The 16,592-nt window shown below is 44.4% G+C and overlaps 1 protein-coding gene across 2 annotated transcripts; it reads left to right on the forward strand.

Annotated features, from left to right (window-relative positions):
• Positions 1–1,526: 1,526 nt before the first annotated feature.
• On the forward strand, positions 1,527–16,215 carry XRCC5 (X-ray repair cross complementing 5). 2 transcript variants are annotated; one of them, XM_078856890.1, is made up of 21 exons: positions 1,527–1,608; positions 3,479–3,592; positions 4,156–4,336; positions 5,058–5,106; positions 5,501–5,623; positions 5,828–6,022; positions 6,232–6,346; positions 6,614–6,752; positions 6,980–7,092; positions 7,229–7,291; positions 7,677–7,814; positions 8,544–8,634; positions 9,039–9,169; positions 9,690–9,883; positions 10,016–10,124; positions 10,336–10,408; positions 12,015–12,124; positions 13,540–13,636; positions 14,133–14,200; positions 14,649–14,717; positions 15,573–16,215. In XM_078856890.1, the coding sequence occupies exons 1-21, from the start codon at positions 1,600–1,602 to the stop codon at positions 15,585–15,587; spliced, it is 2,196 nt and encodes a 731-aa protein (XP_078713016.1). In that variant the 5' UTR covers positions 1,527–1,599; the 3' UTR covers positions 15,588–16,215. The 2 variants fall into 2 exon arrangements, with proteins under 2 accessions (XP_078713016.1, XP_078713025.1); XM_078856899.1 differs by having other exon boundaries at positions 10,019–10,124; positions 15,573–16,214.
• Positions 16,216–16,592: the final 377 nt, after the last annotated feature.

Genomic DNA, 16,592 nt, shown 5'->3' on the forward strand with positions numbered 1-16,592 from the left:
AGTAGACACTGAATAAGGACTAAACTACGTACTTATATATACATAATAGTTTTTTGCATTTTGTTTCATAATACATTTTATTTATGTAACCTTTTCCCTGATTTTTTTAAGTGTTACATGAACAGGACAGGTGACATGTTATCAGAGGTGTGGACTCGAGTCATGTGACTTGGACTCGAGTCAGACTCGAGTCATGAATTTGATGACTTGCGACTCGACTTGGACTTGCATAACAATGACTTTGTCCCACCTATGAGATGTGGACTCGAGTCATGTGACTTGGACTCGAGTCAGACTCGAGTCATGAATTTGATGACTTGCGACTCGACTTGGACTTGCATAACAATGACTTTGTCCCACCTCTGCATGTTATCATGTAAAGCAACCATAAACAAATTAAACGACCTACGTTTACAAGTTATGAGTGTGATATTAATATTAAACATTGTCAATGCCCAAAACGTCGCTTATTAGATATACGTCCTTTTAAAGGTGGATGATTGGCACGTGTTGAGTTTTAGTAACCTAGTAGATTTTTAGCTCAAATCGCGTTAGTGAAACATGTCGTAAACCGACACAGACAATCAATTAAGTTGCGTAGGAAGATTTACAACACAAAAAAAGTTATATTACTAATCATAACATTGGTCGAAGTGTTAATTTAATGTGTTCGGTGTTTAAATGAAATATCTGCCCCCCCCCCCCCACCTTCTCTACTAAGTGACGGAGACGTCACCGCGGCGCATGTGCCAGGCTAGGTGCACTTTGAGACCACCGTGAAGTGTCGACAGGGAGGTCTCTGGACAGACTCAGCAGGTGCCATGGGTCGGCTGACTGAGATGACCACTGGTAGATGCACACCAGCTATACCCCCCCCCCCCCACTGTGCCAACTTGCGGAATTTTAACCGCCCGGCGCTCTGCTCGTTGTTGTGAGCGTCGCTCTTCTGCCCTCCGTTGTTGCTGGAAGGCGACTGCCTCCAACTCGCCCCCAGCAGCAGCAGCATCGTCCTTCACCAGCCTCCTCCTCCTCCACAGAGGCCGATCCCCCTCCCCCTTCCCCACCGCCCCCTCCCCACCAGCCCCCTCCCCACCAGCCCCCCCCATCCTCACCAGCCCCCCCCCTTCCACACCAGCCCCCCCCCCATCCTCACCAGCCCCCCCTCCCCCTTCCCCACCCTCCCCACCGCCTCCTCCCCATCGGCCCCCCCCATCCTCACCGGCCCCCCCCCTTCCCCACCAGCCCCCCCCCCCATCCTCACCGCCCCCCCCCTTCCCCACCAGCCCCCCCCCTTCCCCACCAGCCCCCCCTTCCTCACCAGCCCCCCCCCATCCTCACCAGCCCCCCCCCTTCCCCACCGCCTCCTCCCCACCAGCCCCCCCCCATTCTCACCGGCCCCCCCCTTCCCCACCAGCCCCCCCCCATCCTCACCAGCCCCCCCTTCCCCCCTTCCCCACCGCCCCTCAGGAGGTATGACGTCACCGAGGCACGCGCAGGCGAGGCAAGCCCGGGAAGATGACGTCACGCTGGTTTGTGGACGTCATCCCCGGAAGTTGATTTACGCGGGAAGTCGACGTCGTTGTTGTTGCTGCTGCTGCGATGGCGCGGGTAGGGCCGCAGAGCGTCTCCACCTCTCCTCCATCCCTCCCTCTCTCTCTTCACACGGCAGACACTGCACACGCACCACAGATTACCAGATTCTGGTCTGCCGCACACGCAGTAGCAAGATGATACCCAACGCGCGGTATACAGACGGGCAGCGCACGATAACACGGACAAAGCAGCAAATACAATGCGAGATGTAGAGCGCAGTCTGTTTACATACAACACGCGCAGGGCACACACAGCAGAGTGACGTCGCAGGGCACGGTGCAGGCAACGCACTGCTGATACAACACACAACATTGCACATTGAGTGTGTTGCGTACAGCAACACGGCAAATGCCATTATAGCACGGGACATTGCAGAGGGTACGGGACGGTGCAGTCCATAACGCCACAACATTTGCACAGAACGCGGAACGCATCGCGAATTCAGCACCAGAGCAGGGGACAGACGGCAGCCGCACTAATGATGTTCGTGAGCGTTGAACTGCGTGCAATGACGGGTTTGTTGGAAAAGTTGTGGTTGCATGGTTTACAGGACACTTTGTATAAGAATAGATTATACTTTGATGCTGCCAAGAAAGGTAGCGTGTTTGCCACTGTTTTATATGCGGTGACATCGCGGACCCCACTTGGATATGGGTGCAGTACCGGCCCTAGAGGGGCTCGGTAAGCGCTGACTGACACTGCTGAATGGCACCACGCTCTGCGTGCAGTGCCGACCCCTACAGGACAGGGTGCGGGAGTTCCGGCCGTGGCACTGGTTGACCCTAGAGGACACGTGGCCGGTTAAGTCTACACAGGGGCCCCCAGGTGGGGGCTAGGGGTGGTCACGTGTCAGGGTCGAGATCCTGCTCGAGGATTCTGGAAGGTGGGCGTGGCTAAGGGCGGAGCCAGCCACGCCACAGAGGATATAAGCCGGGTCCCCCAGAGGGACCGGCTGCTGTTGTGAAGAAATCTATGTTCTACGTACTACAGAGTCTCCAACACGTGGACCTGGACCCAAGCTGTGGTCCGGTCCGTTGTAGCTAGTGACGGTGTAATTAGTGTAGTTAGCCTGGTGGTCCACCACCATAGGTTGTTATCCTGTTAAGGGGCAGTTATCCTGTTAAGGGGCAGTTACCCCGTGTGCTGGTGTTAATAAATGTGTTGTCTCCAAAGAGTACGTCTGCGACTCTGTTGGACTCACTACACATACACAGCGTCGAGTGGAGCTACTGCGGTGACCGTTGATTCTCTACCTGGGAGCCTTCCTGTGCGGAGTTTGTATGTTCTCCCCCCTGTTCTGCATGGGTTTCCACTGCAGTTGGTTAAACACCATCCAATGGTATGAAAAAAAATAAGAATAGATTTTACCCTTTCTGGCAATGAAACATGTTAATATGTTCAAACACCAAATAGAAACCTTTTGCAAGGAATCATGCAACATCTTTACAACTGTTTTATTGCCAGAAAGGTTTAAACCTATTCTTATTTTTTCATATTTTTATACTGGCAAAAGGTTCCTTAATGTAACTGGTTCATGGGACCTCCCTTTCCAAAAATGTAATTGTTATTTACCAAACACCCAAATGCTGAAATATCGCCTGCAAATTACTAAATCGGGATTACGTATTCAATACAGATGTTAACATCACCTCCCCTGCTGTGAAAAACTTGGCAGGACCCTCCGGCAAACATATTTTGAGACCCAGTGAGGATTTTCTGTCATTTCTCGCACCCAGTATTAGTAGGCAGTGTTGTCTCCTCACATTGAGGCATTGGTTATTTCAATTACATCTATGACAAAGAGCTTTATAGCTCATCGGATTCCTCCAGTATAAATACATTCTGAATGATGCCCCTCCCCACCCCTACTACTACTACCCCGTAGTCTGCCATGGCGGTGTGCATGGACGTGGGGCTGAGCATGGGAAGCCAAGTCCCGGGCCAGGGAACATCCATGGATCTCGCCAAGGAGGTCTTTACCAAGTTCACCCAGAGGCAGGTGCGTGTGGTACTTGCACCGATGCTCAGAGAAGTATCCCCCTAATCCCAGCCCTGACCACCCCCCATATCCCCTAACCACCAACCCTTAACCTCTAACCCCCCCCAACCCTTATCCACTTCATGCTCATCGTGATTTGCGTGCGCAGTCTGACGCTCACTGCTGTTAGATTGAATGTAAACTTACAGTCTCACATTTTTCATGAATTTTACATGCATATCTTTTTTGCTTTTTAAATTACAAATGTTGCATTACATGTTTGTATGCCTGCTATTTTTAATTGCCCAGTAGAGTATATATATTCTCCATTTTTGTTACATTTAGACAGTTGTACATACTTTATACAGAACACGGTGATTTCCCACGGTTAAGTGATAATATGGATGTTTCTATTCAATTACCACAACAGCAAATGTTTTTACTTTATACAGCAGTACAGTACATACAATATTCTATATGAAAATGATGAAATGTTAATACACTATATGAGTGTTTCTGTCAAGCCTGTGTTTGCGAAGCCCTTGTTAGTTGCTTGTCACTGGTATCTTTTTTCCTCCCTACAGGTTTTTGCAGACAGCAAGGATGAGGTGGCCCTTGTGCTTTTTGGCACTGAGGAGACACAAAATGACCTGGCTGAAGACGGTGGCTACCAGAACATCAACGCAATTCGTTCTCTCAGAGTGGCAGATTTTGAGCTCCTCGAATATATCCAAACTCTGGAGTCATGCAGTTGCCAGGGTGACTGTATCCTTGATCTGTGTATGCGATAATCGGCTTTTACCTTGTGAATTTTCCAACGATGCAGACACTTGTTTCACAAAGTTTTGTACGTGTAATTGCATTGGAGGTGTTTGACTTTAGTACGCAGGAGCGCTTGGAGATGTGTAATTGAGTAAATGCACGCATATGTATAATGACGACCGACATACGTTCCTCCATTATTAAGAGTATTTATTGTGGACACGAACACTGTCTTTAAGCACAGCTCAGTCTTCTCTCCAAGCGTCCCCTCCCCCTGTGTTTCTCTTTTTTATATCCCCTGAGCCCCCTTTCGCAAAGGTTCCCTGACTTGCTTTCCACAGCCAATCCTCGTCCTCTTTCTCTAACGGTTCTCAACCGTCCTCTTAGTCAACCTTCGTTTCCTACCCTTTGCGTTTGTATCTTTCCTCCAATTCCTGCAATTCTCTGTCTCTAGCCAATTCCTTTCCAGGCCTGTCTATACCTTCCCTTTTTCCGTCGTCAACTCCAGGTGGTCTCTCCCAGATTAGGGGCACCAATCAAAGGCCTTGTTTCACTTCCTGATTGCCCATGTTTGCCCACACAGCGTAAGCACCATGTCAGTAAGTCCTCTGTTGTGTTTTGGTCTTTACATCTGCAAACAAAATTGTTCAGGTGCGAATATGTCATGATTATGAGGTGGCATCCTGATGCGTAATCTGGTTTAGGCCTTGACTTCGCCTGACAGATGTGGATGCTATTGTGGTATGCATGGACCTCCTTCAGAAAAAAGTTGTGTACGTATTGATATTTTTAATTGGGTAAAATTATATTTTTACATCTGTTTTTATGTTTCAAGATGAACCTATTCCACAAATTTAGTGTACAACTGACAAACACTTGTGTACTGGCAATATGCATGAGCCATATTCTGGCAGATGTGGATGCTATTGTGGTATGCATGCACCTCCTTCAGAAAAAAAGTTGAATATGTATTCATATTTTTACTTGGATCAAATTATATTTTTACATCTGTTTTAAGTTTCAAGGTGAACCTATTCCACAAATTTAGTGTACAACTGACAAACACTTGTGTACTGGCAATATGCATGAGCCATATTCTGCCATAATTTGTTGTTGCAATTGTATCCTGTAATGAATAATACTATTGTGTCTGTATGCGCTCTGTAGGGGAAAGCGGTTTGAAAGGATAAGCATTTGTGTGCTCAGCGACTTTGGTGGCCCCTGCAGTTCAGACCAGGTTGACATCATCAGAAAAAACCTGAAAAAGGCCGATATCTCTCTCCAGTTTTTGTAAGAGAGACCACATATTCAGCACTTCCACGCTGTGATGATGTATGCATTTTTAATTCTTTCACAGCGTACGTAGCCAACCGTGCTTATCGGAGGTGCAAATTATGTTTGAGATGGTAAATGCAGTAAATGAGTTGTGAGTAATGCAGCCATATAATGTTTTGTGATGCCCCACTCTGTTTGTTGCCTTATACCATTCTGCAGTCTTCCGTTCCCATTAAGTGAAGAGGGGGACATGGATCTTGGTGATGATGGCCGTAATGAAGGGCAAGGCCCTCGCTATAGAGGTCCAGGGGGTAAAGGCCTCACAGCGGTGCAACACAAGGGAGTGAAGGTTCTGAAGGATCTGCTGCTGGGGCCAGAGGGGGAGCCGGAGCTGGATGAAGTCTACACTTTCAGGTACGGGTGGTCCGTTGTGTACATGGATGCTTTGTTATTCCGTAAATGTCTCCAGCCATTTTTTGTCTCTGACAGTGTGTAATTGGATTTGTTTCAATCGCAGACATAGAATTTTGTTAATTTTTCATACAGTATATTACGTTGATTTTTACGTGTACTATAACAGTGTTACGCTGGAAACTAAAAGCACAGAGGTGTGTCGTATGCAGTGATGGACTAGAACGTCTGAGCTTCTTTAAGAGGATGGAGCGGCAGCCATACCCCTGGCCATGCACAATGACCTTGGGCGCCAACCTGACCATCCGCATTACAGGCTACAAGGCTGTGAGTAGGAAGGCAGCATCCAATCTACATGTTAATTGCCCTGACATGGGTGAAAGTTTATAAGTCGAATATTTGTAAGTAGACGAGTCCCTGTATGTACATAGTGATTTCGAACATTTAAGCAGCTTATATTTCCCTTGTGAAAGAGAACGTGACATACTCATTGTAAAGGTTGATAACTCCGGCTTATGAATTTAGAATCTTAGCTCAGATGCTCTGTGCTGGCCATTTTATCCTTAGTGTGTTTGTGTACACATTCGTATCCAGGTGACATTGGAGACGCCAAAGAAGGCTTGGACGACCGTTGAGGCGCAGTCAAAGAGAAAGGAAGATATAAAGCAGGAGACAGTCTACTGCTTGTTTGATGAAAACGAGAAAGAAATTGGCGAAGACGACCTCATCCAAGGTGTGCAAAATAGATGATGGAAAAATGTCACCTTAACAGGTTTATACAGTTATTCGTTGTGGTCCGGATATTTGAAATGTCCTTGTAGCATAGAAATTGCTTTGCGTGTTTTAACTGTAATTATTTAAGTAAAAGCGATAATCTGGCAATAAACAAGTAAGCCAGATAAAATGTTTCTCTGGAATAAAAAGTCGTGACAGCTTGCAGACCGATGTATTTGCATGCAGGATATCGTTATGGAAGTGACATAGTCCCATTCTCGAAAGAGGATGAGAGCCAGATGAAGTACAAGTTGGATGGGAAATGTTTTGATGTGCTGGGCTTTACCAAGTCCTGCCATGTAAGTAACCCTGTGCCTATGCAAATACAGTATTTCAGACAGACTTATGTGCATACATTGCTTTTCAACTTTGTGGGAGTCATACTATGGGATATAAAAATAAAGGTTTGCTTATTTTGCTCTTGTCACACTGCAGATAAAACGTCATCACTACATGGGTACCCAAACCATCAAAATCACTGGCAACGGAGATGATGAAGTATGTATTTGTGTATCTTCCGTGTCACGTGCATTATTTTTTATTCATGTGCATTTGACTACAGCTCTTTCTCATGTCATTAACGGAGCTGATTGCAGTCCATTATTTACACAAGCCGAGCATGTGAACGCCACCAATAACACCCATTCATGTGCTGTATGTTCAAGACAGAATCTGTCCCATGTGTATTCTCAAGCTGCTGAATAGCACCACATCTTCAAAAAAGTGACAGCCTTTCCATACCATAGGCTGCTGTGTGATATTCCCCCATCCTACTTTAATGTACATCTCGAGTATTGTGGATTTGCATGTTGTTAAGGCTTGTGTGCCAGCATGTATGGATAAGCCTTTAAATTTGACGCCGTTACCCCCTTGTGGTGAGTAGCACTCGGTGGTGGCATTCTCCGCACTGCTGCATGCCTTGGAGGAGCTAGACATGGTGGCCATCGTCCGTTATGCCTACAATGTCGCTTCAATCCCGCAAGTCGGCTTTGGATTCCCCAACATCAAGAGCAACCATGAAGTAAGTTGGTCGCTGTTCACTGGGTTTTCACCAGCTGTGCCTTATGGCAGTCAAACGTGTCTGCAAATGTTTCAAGAATATTTTTTTTATTTAACCTATTAGGTTGGTGACATGGTCTTGTGCAGGGGTCAGCAACCTGTGGCTCTGTAACCACATGTGGCTCTTTAAGGACTGCTTCGCAATGTTATTTATTACGGTCCATCTTGCATTCACGTGCGTTGCAGCTCTTGAAATGTTTAATTTTTTACCAATTTGGAAAAAATAGCTCTTGTTATTTTGTTTGCCGACCCCACTTTTTGCAGAGGTTCATGCTTCGAATCCAGCAGCCACCCTGATTATTTCTGCGGTGTGCAATAACTGTCATAAAACCGTACCCATCACTGTGGATGTGAGAGCCCCTGACGTAATTCGCAAGAGTTGGGGTCCACATTTTCCATATTTGAAAATTACCTGAAAAATAACTTGATTTGAAATAAACAGCAATCATTTGCCCCAACTGGCAGACTGATGCCCGTTTGCAGGCCAGGTGCTGAGTCCCCTTGTACTCACAGGGATGGCTACTACTGGGGGGTGCCCTTTCAAATGTTTGAGATGAGTTGTGGTCTCGGAATATGCGGCATGATTTCAAAAAATTAATCCTTATTATCAACAACTTGTGCTCTGTGTGGAAATGTATTTGGTCGATTTTTTTTCATTACCTTTTAACTGATGTTTCCTTTGTGTTTCCAGTACATGGTTTTTTTGCAGCTGCCATATTGTGAGGACCTCAGGCATTACACGTTTCCCCCTCTCCTAAACAACAAGATGTTCACTCCGTCGGGTAAGATGTGAGGATTTATTTTGATTGGGACATTTTAACACCAATGAGAGAGAAGGAATTTTTTCATATTATGTTTGTTGTAACTTTCTGACCCGCCCCGACTGGATATCTGCGAAAAAGAGCTTCATAGCTCATCAGACTTCTCCAGGATAAATACAAATTGAGATTGTTATTCTGAGTTTTGAGATCGGATTAATAAAAAAAAGTGTCTCTGGTGGTATACACCTCAAATCTAGCGCATTTGATACCAGTATTATATCACAGATTTGTGAAATTTCCATACCTGCTAGTCGAAGAGGTGGCCAGGATATGTCAGTATCGCAATTGGGTTCGGAATAAGTAAATATCATTACTGCAGGGGTTCACGGATCCATGTGCTGTGTCCCCTCGTCCGGTCTGGGCAGAGGAGCAACTGAATGCGGTGGACTCGCTCATCGATCGGATGAGCCTGGTGCGGGAGGATGATGGAGGCGTAGTAGAGGAGCTCTTTAAGACGACCAAGATTCCGAACCCAGTGTTCCAGCGCCTTTTCCAGGTTTGATGGCCCTTGTTTTAAACACGTCAGCCAACAGTTGAATTAGTTATGAAAATGTAATTATTTTATGAGAATAGGTTTTTCCCCTTTTATCTGGCAACAAAACAGGTGTTAAGATGTTAAAACACCAAACTGAAACCTTTTACAATGAATCATGTCTGCATTAACCACAATATTTGTAGTCAAAATACAAAATATATATATACTCTGATAATTTATGCATTGTCTTTGAAACTGATTGGTCCACACCAGAGACAGCTTTCTTTTGAGCCTCGTCTCAAACGGTGTTCGACCAGAGGATGCCAAAAGGCGCATTTTGCACCATAGGAATGAGGATTTTTCACCACTGACTCAGAGCTGTAAACAGGGGATGAGAACAGCCTCAATAATCATTTTAGCATAAATTCACTTGGGCTTTTGAGTATTTATGACCAAAGAGGTGAGCTATTATATTAATAGCAGAGAAAGGAATTGATTCTACAACACAACCACAGAACACACAGTGCGGTGCGCTTGTCAGTGCCTGCAGCACAAGGCCGCCTTCCCTGAGGAGCCTCTTCCTCCAATGGAACAAAACCTCTTGGCCATGCTGGAGCCACCTCCTGAGATCACAGCTGCCAGCGTGCCAGTCCTCGAGCTTCTCCAAAAGCTCTTCCCGCTCCAAGCTGCTCCCAAGAAGGAGCAGTTAACTGGAAAGGACATCTTCAAGGACAGGTAGGTTGCTAAATTGGAGATCTTTAGGAATAAAAACAAGAACATAATGAACAACTGAGTAATTAATTGTAGTCCTTCATTTTAAAACGACATCCTGCATCTCCGCAAAGCAATGCGCCATGTTTTGCCCAGCAGGAATCGCGAAGAGCCTGAAGAAAAGAAGCCTCGCTTTTCAGATGACAGGGACGAGAATGGAAGCGCGTGCCTTGTGGCGAGTGTAGCAGGAGGCAGGGTCAGCAAGGTCAGGCAACATTGAACACTTGAGCAGCTGATACAAAATGTTACCTCGTCAATATACCACACTCGCTGAGTTTTGGCTGGAGCGCTCCCTGGTATGAATAAGGTGTTTGGTACCATCTGTTGAAGGTCACCTGCATGGGTGAACGTGTGTAATTACATTGTATTTTTTTCTGGTTGTAAACTGTGTTAATGAGCATTGTCACCCCCTGCAGGTTGGCACAGTCGATCCTCGCAATGATTTTCAGGTGTTGTGTGCAAGAAGAGAAGAGTTTTCCTTCAAGGAAGGTTAGTTGCCTTTTCATTTTAATTTGCAAAAGTGAAGCATATATTATCTGCTGTAAAAATTAAAATGACTACTGTCAGTTAACGAACATGATCTGTTTCCTCTCAATTAAACTGTTGCAATTCCGTCAAACTTTGTTTGCTAAGTCGTATTTTAGTTTAAAACATTGCAAACTTATATAGCCCTTTTGTGCAGTGCCATAGCAAACTTAAAACAACGTCTTGCTGTGCTTAAGACGGACAGCCTGTGTGTTTTCTGTCTGCATTTTGCCGGTGTTTGAGTGTGCGCTACAAGGAGACGAATGTGTGTAAATAGGAGGTCTTGGCCAAGGCAAACACACTGCAGCAGTTTCTGCAGTAAGCATCCGCACGGGCCATGCTCGTCTGTCCACAGAGCACTCGCCAAGAGCTTTCCTTTTGCTTATTTCCCTAAATCAGATTGTGTGAGGCTGGCACCTGCTCGGACAGCACAACAGTGATGAAAAATTATAACAATTCCGTTAAATGTATAAAAATATATCCAAATATGAGTCTGAAACTTCCACACGTAGCATTACAGGGAATGACGTCATTTTTTATGTTTAAATCTAATATTTTGTGCATCCTTGTCTTGAAGAATGCCTTGGAGTCACATGGGGTTGTTTTCTAATTGTGATCAACCAACTTTGGAGTTTCGCAGTGGTGTTCGTTGTTATTTTTACAAACCTAAACAATAAAAACTCAACATAAAAAACATTGCAGCCATAATTAAAATCCACACATTAGATTTCCCTTAAGATTGGGCCCGTGTTGGTAGCTTGACGTTGACGGTCTTGCCTGTGCGTCGTGCAGCGAGTATGCAGCCCTTAATAATTTCCATATGTTATGGCTGTGCGGAGCATTAAGACACAGGGCCAGTTTAAGGTCCCAGGCAGGATGCTGCATTCCTTTACAAGGCCCAGACTTCAACTACAGACTCTAATTCAGACCGGCCCGCACAGTGAATTGTTGGTATTTAACAGACGTTGGTTTTTTTTACCCTCATTCTATATCGTAATCCATCTCAGCAGTTTTGGTATTGGGTTTCAAACCTGAATCCTGTTGAAAATGCTGAATAAGTTGAATTGGCCTACACTTAGTGGTAATGCTTTTTTCTGATTGTGGCTGTTTAAATGGTGCTTTTGATGAGGTATCACAATTGCATTTCAGTAGCATAAATGTGCATTCCTGCTGAAACTACATTGTGTTGTTTATTCTGTGACATTTTATGAATAAAACAAACATTTGTTTTTGCGACGCAATAAAGTCATCCAGTGGGCTTTACATTAGCAATTCTCTTTCTGATCTTGCTCGACTGTGCAGTGTAATTGCATTAGTTGTATAAAATCAAAGTCCCAAATGTGTGACAACGCATGCGTGTGCATCACATTGTGTACCTTATCCCAGTGGCAACATCCATTGCACAAGAAGGTGCTGAGGTTGTGTCCACCAAGTAGCGCTGAAGTTCAGACAGCAGGACATTTAGCTTTTGTGGGACTCGAAAGTCAACGTTGTAAGCCTCCCTTCAGACTGTATCCAGATTGCACTGTAGGGGGTGGAGCAAATCCATGTTTCTCTCGTCTGCACCCAGTGTCTGAGCAACTGGAACGGTGCCTGGAAAAGTTCCTGGATTTGCGGGAGAGGACCTACTACATGAAGACATTGGACTGCCTAAAAGCATACCGAGAAGAGGCTAACAAGGTATGTGCCGCCTAATCCGAAGATGAACTCTAGCTTTCCTGTACATTAGTTTGTTGCGTTTGTATAATGTTGCACATCCCACGTTAAGAACTGCAGCGTCATTGTTATTTTGCAATCAGGCTGTACATTACTTGGCCATTACAGTTATTCAAGGGCCATTTTTGTGATGATTACAACAATATATGCTATGAAGGGCCAGTGCCTAATGTCTGCATCATCTCACGCAAAACCTCAGCGCAGAGAGATTTCACAAACCAGGCAGGGAAACTAGATAAGGAAGTGTGCCTGCATAGTCAATGAATGAAAACATAACATTCAGACATTGTAGGGAAGTAATGTAAAAAGTAGAAAATTATACAAATATTGTATGTTTTTTACCTTTTTAGCGAAAAGATAGGGCATACTTTTATTCTTATTAAATACCTCTGCATGAACACACAAAATAATCTGCCATTCTCAAGTAAGAAGCAGTCTGGCCCCCTTCACGGACAACCACAATGATGTCCAATCAGTAATAGGGGTGGCCATAGGCACACACCACAGGCACAGATACATTCACACGTGCATCCACATACAGACACATTCCTCCCTCAACACCCTTTCTCAACAAGAATTCCCCTTTCTCTCCTGCCCTCCCCAACACCTGAGTTTCAAATGCTAATTCACTTGGCTGTCTGTAGGCAGATATAAGGAATGCAGGGTATAGGATTGTGTATTTACTGTATGCATGATCAAACTGATCATTGGGTTGTGTAAAAAAATACTTTTATTTTTAATATGGAGAGACAGGTTTATGAAAGAGACATTGCTTATCTTTTTAAATCCTTTATATTAAGTTCACTTGCTTGCTTGCTTGCGCGCTTACGACCGTGCAAATCTTTCGGTCGTTTTTTAATCCACTTCCCGTGATCCAATCGAGCTGACATTTTGCACACAGACTCGTTGTGCGTGACAATTTATTTTCGTGAAATTTTTTTTCCAAAATGTTACACTTTTTAGGAAGGAAAAAAAAAATTATATTTAATTACCAATTGCTTAATGGTGGCAGGCAATCATCTGACCCATAGGTGGCAGCCATCTCAAGCCAGAGGACGAGAGGACTCTAGCCGCCACGCATATAAAGAATTTATAGTGAAAAACTTTGTTTTTACGGGTTAATTTTTTTATCTATACGAATGCATCCCCACCTAATTTTAGTTACTTAAACATACTAGTGGTTGCAATCGTCTTGCAATCTCAAAAAGCGTTACTTGTTAATCGAAAAGTCTGATGTGCGCCCCAACTTGTTGTCGTGAAATTTACAATACACTTTTTTACAACCGTAACTTGAAATCGTTAAATTAGTGCTGCAAATTAAACGTTTTCCCCATCATGTTGGTGGCCGTGTGGGCCGTGTGTGCCGGTTGTGATGGCAGGCCAAAGAGCCTCACCAGTACAACACATTCCTGAAGAGACTCAAGCAGCTGGTGGCAGATCTGGGCCTGCAGGACTTTTGGCAGCTGCTGGTGCAAGGTCATTTCCATCAGTGCTCTGTCTGGTGTGCGCTGTGTGTGTGTGTACAAGTGCTTGCTAACAGTACTTGCCCCCCAAAGTCTGAATGCTATATGGGGTATCTTTGCCTTCGTACTTCTCTACTCGGAAAAGCTAATGATTGAAACCACAGCACAATAACTATTTAACACGTAGGCTTTCGCGACCAATATCCATAATATCTATATTATGGAGCACAATAACCCTCAGTAATTGCAGTGCACTGTTGTAACCACCTGGCATGTTGACCAGTGATACATTTTTTTATTATTCTGCGGCCATATTACTCTGTCATAACTAAGCTTCTTTGGTATAGTTATGCAGTGTCTGTAATGTTAGTATTTTCATTCTGTAGTTTTTCCAGCTTTCAGACGTAGTCTGTACTCATTTTAAGTTAAAATTTTTGTTTTGTAGTATGGAAAGGCAATGATACTGGATTGAAAAGTTTGCATTTCGTGTTTCTGTCCTTGCTACTCAGATCGGCTGACCCTGATCAGCTGTGAGGAAAACTCAGCGAGCAGCGTGACTGGCCAGGAAGCTGAGCAGGTGACCCCTTGTGTTAGGGAGCAATGAAGACCATGCACGTCAAGTGCAATATACAATATGAGCACCTCATTGTTTTGGGATATGTTTTGCAGTCACGTGCATAGGTCTTGAAGAACAAACTACAATCGTAAGAGCTTTTGGCAACATGTACATGTACAGCTCAAATTACCATTTTCCCCTGAACTAAAACATGTTTTATGTGTACATTTTTTCGTTGTTTCAGGGGTTTATGTTGCAGTAGACTGTTCTCTGTGTCTGTAGTCTATTTTGTTTCCCTTTAAATGTTGATCACAACACAATTTATACAGTACGATTTTGATTGGACAGTATATACATGCTTAGAGAAGAAGAGATCGTCAGTTGTACGTTTACATTAACATATGGCATTGTGTTGCCCCTTGTTTGCCGCTGTGCCCATATAATGCTGTCTGCGATTGTTCTTGTGCAGTTCTTTGTGGTGGAACAGGAGCAGGAAGAGCTGATGGTTGCTGAGCCGGCAGGAGATGTCGATGATCTGGTAAGTGCGAGTCACTTGACCCATTTACTCTTATTCCTATGAGATGAGAAACAATTTCAGGCATATGCTTGTAATCCGCTTTGATGGCAGGGTTGGAGGACCAGGTAGAGATGAAGGTATGAAGTTCAAGAGACACCCACATGCAGGGCAGCGAGCTGCCTGTACAATGTAACACAGCAAGTAGGTTGCTGGCATACCTGTGTGTGGAGGTTGTGATCTACACTCACTGTTGAGTTTTCTCTAAAGACTCTTGTTTTATCCCCCACGTGGACATACTCAGGAGATTATCCAAACATACCAAAACAAGACCTAAATATAAGTTCAGCTTTACTGAGGCTTTACAGATAAAAACACGTTTTAGTCTCAAGTTGCATGAAGTCCATCACCCAGTGTTTCCCTGACCTGCTCAACCTTGGTATTGTAGTGATATCTTTGTGTTGCTCTCATAGCCATTGCCACTAACTTTAGATGAAAATATCCATGGTGCAGTTTTACCATGACAATCGAGTGTGCAGTCCTAGCCCACACAGGTACACACGAGCAGCCAATGTCAAAATTACACTGCGTTAAGAGGCCTTGCCTGAAAGGCTGGGAATAACGTGTACTCACACCTTTTGGTTGAAAAAGAAACCTGACATTAGCATTAGTTTCAACATGATTGAACACAATTGGAAAATGCACCACAGTTCCGTTATGATCTTCAACTTGCAGTTTATATTGAATTATGCACGGTTAAAGCTCTACAACTCGCATTACCCCTGATTGCTTACAAAGATGGTGCACGTGACGAATCGGTTGTTGGGAGGGTGGCTGCTGGTTTGCGAGGCTCTCGGTAATACTTTTCCTTCCCTACAGCTGGATATGATGTGAGGTGGCAGCAAGACGACGGAACATCGATTGCGAAAGCAACACGTGCCTGCCTTGGCGTTTAAGAGCGTCTTTTGAACGTGGAGCAGACCTGCATGCTGTTGGTCCATAGTAGATTTCCCGTGGTTTTCGAGTTGTGACCATTACACGTTAAACTTTAACGTTATTGCCGTGCTGTTGTAGTTAGATTGACACTTGTGTTTGTTGTGACCTTCCTCAATATCCGTTTTTGATCATGTTATGATGTACGTTTCTAAAAAGTAATGTTTTTGTCATGTTTTACATCTTGATTGACATTTATAAAAAGCTAAAAAAGTCAAGTGTCGTTTCAAGTCAGCCTTTTTGAACTGTATCAGGCACATTGTTAGGTTTTGCTTTCAGATGTAAATTAGATAGTAATGCACCCATGTGCTTATAAAGAATTTGCTTAATGTGGAGCTGTATGGATGGAGTTTTATACGTTCTAGTGTAGACAAATGCGCATTGCTGCCTAAATAAATACTAAACTCAACACCATTTGGTGACTTGGTCGTGCAATGATTAGTGTTGCACTTCAGCTGAACTTCTTAGAATAGTTTTCCAAAGAAATGAAATGGTGTGAGATAATTCAATTAAACACGGTGCTATTTAATCTACCTTCAGTGGGGGCGGGCATTTGTCTTGTTTTGGTTGGCTGCTGTGTTCCCCCTATTGATGTACTCCTTTCTGTTGGGAGGATCTCAATGTGGTGGAGTGAGCAATTGGCAGCCCGGGAGCTTGAGGTAGTAAGGGGAAGAGAATGGGATGGAATGGCTGTGATGTGAAGGGATAAATGATGGAGACAGTTTGGAAAGTTAAGGGATATCAAGAGAAGAGAGGTAGAAAGGGTCTCGAAGAAAAGCACATCGTCACGGCTTGAATTAAAAAAAACTGGGAAAGCGCCCGTGATGCCTTTCCTGCTCTAACAAACAAAGCACTGGACAAAAGAGGTCGAGACGGGAGGGAGGGGAGAAGAAGGCGGTGGTGAGG

This window comes from Lampetra fluviatilis, chromosome 1 (genome assembly GCF_964198595.1).
Source record: "Lampetra fluviatilis chromosome 1, kcLamFluv1.1, whole genome shotgun sequence".
NCBI classification, from domain to species: Eukaryota; Metazoa; Chordata; class Hyperoartia; order Petromyzontiformes; family Petromyzontidae; genus Lampetra; species Lampetra fluviatilis.

Coding starts and splice junctions, on each gene's coding strand:
- XRCC5 (XM_078856890.1), top strand. Junction 5,107..5,500: donor CTCCTTCAGAAAAAAGTTGT/GTACGTATTGAT, acceptor TGCGCTCTGTAG/GGGAAAGCGGTTTGAAAGGA. Junction 10,125..10,335: donor CAGGAGGCAGGGTCAGCAAG/GTCAGGCAACAT, acceptor CACCCCCTGCAG/GTTGGCACAGTCGATCCTCG.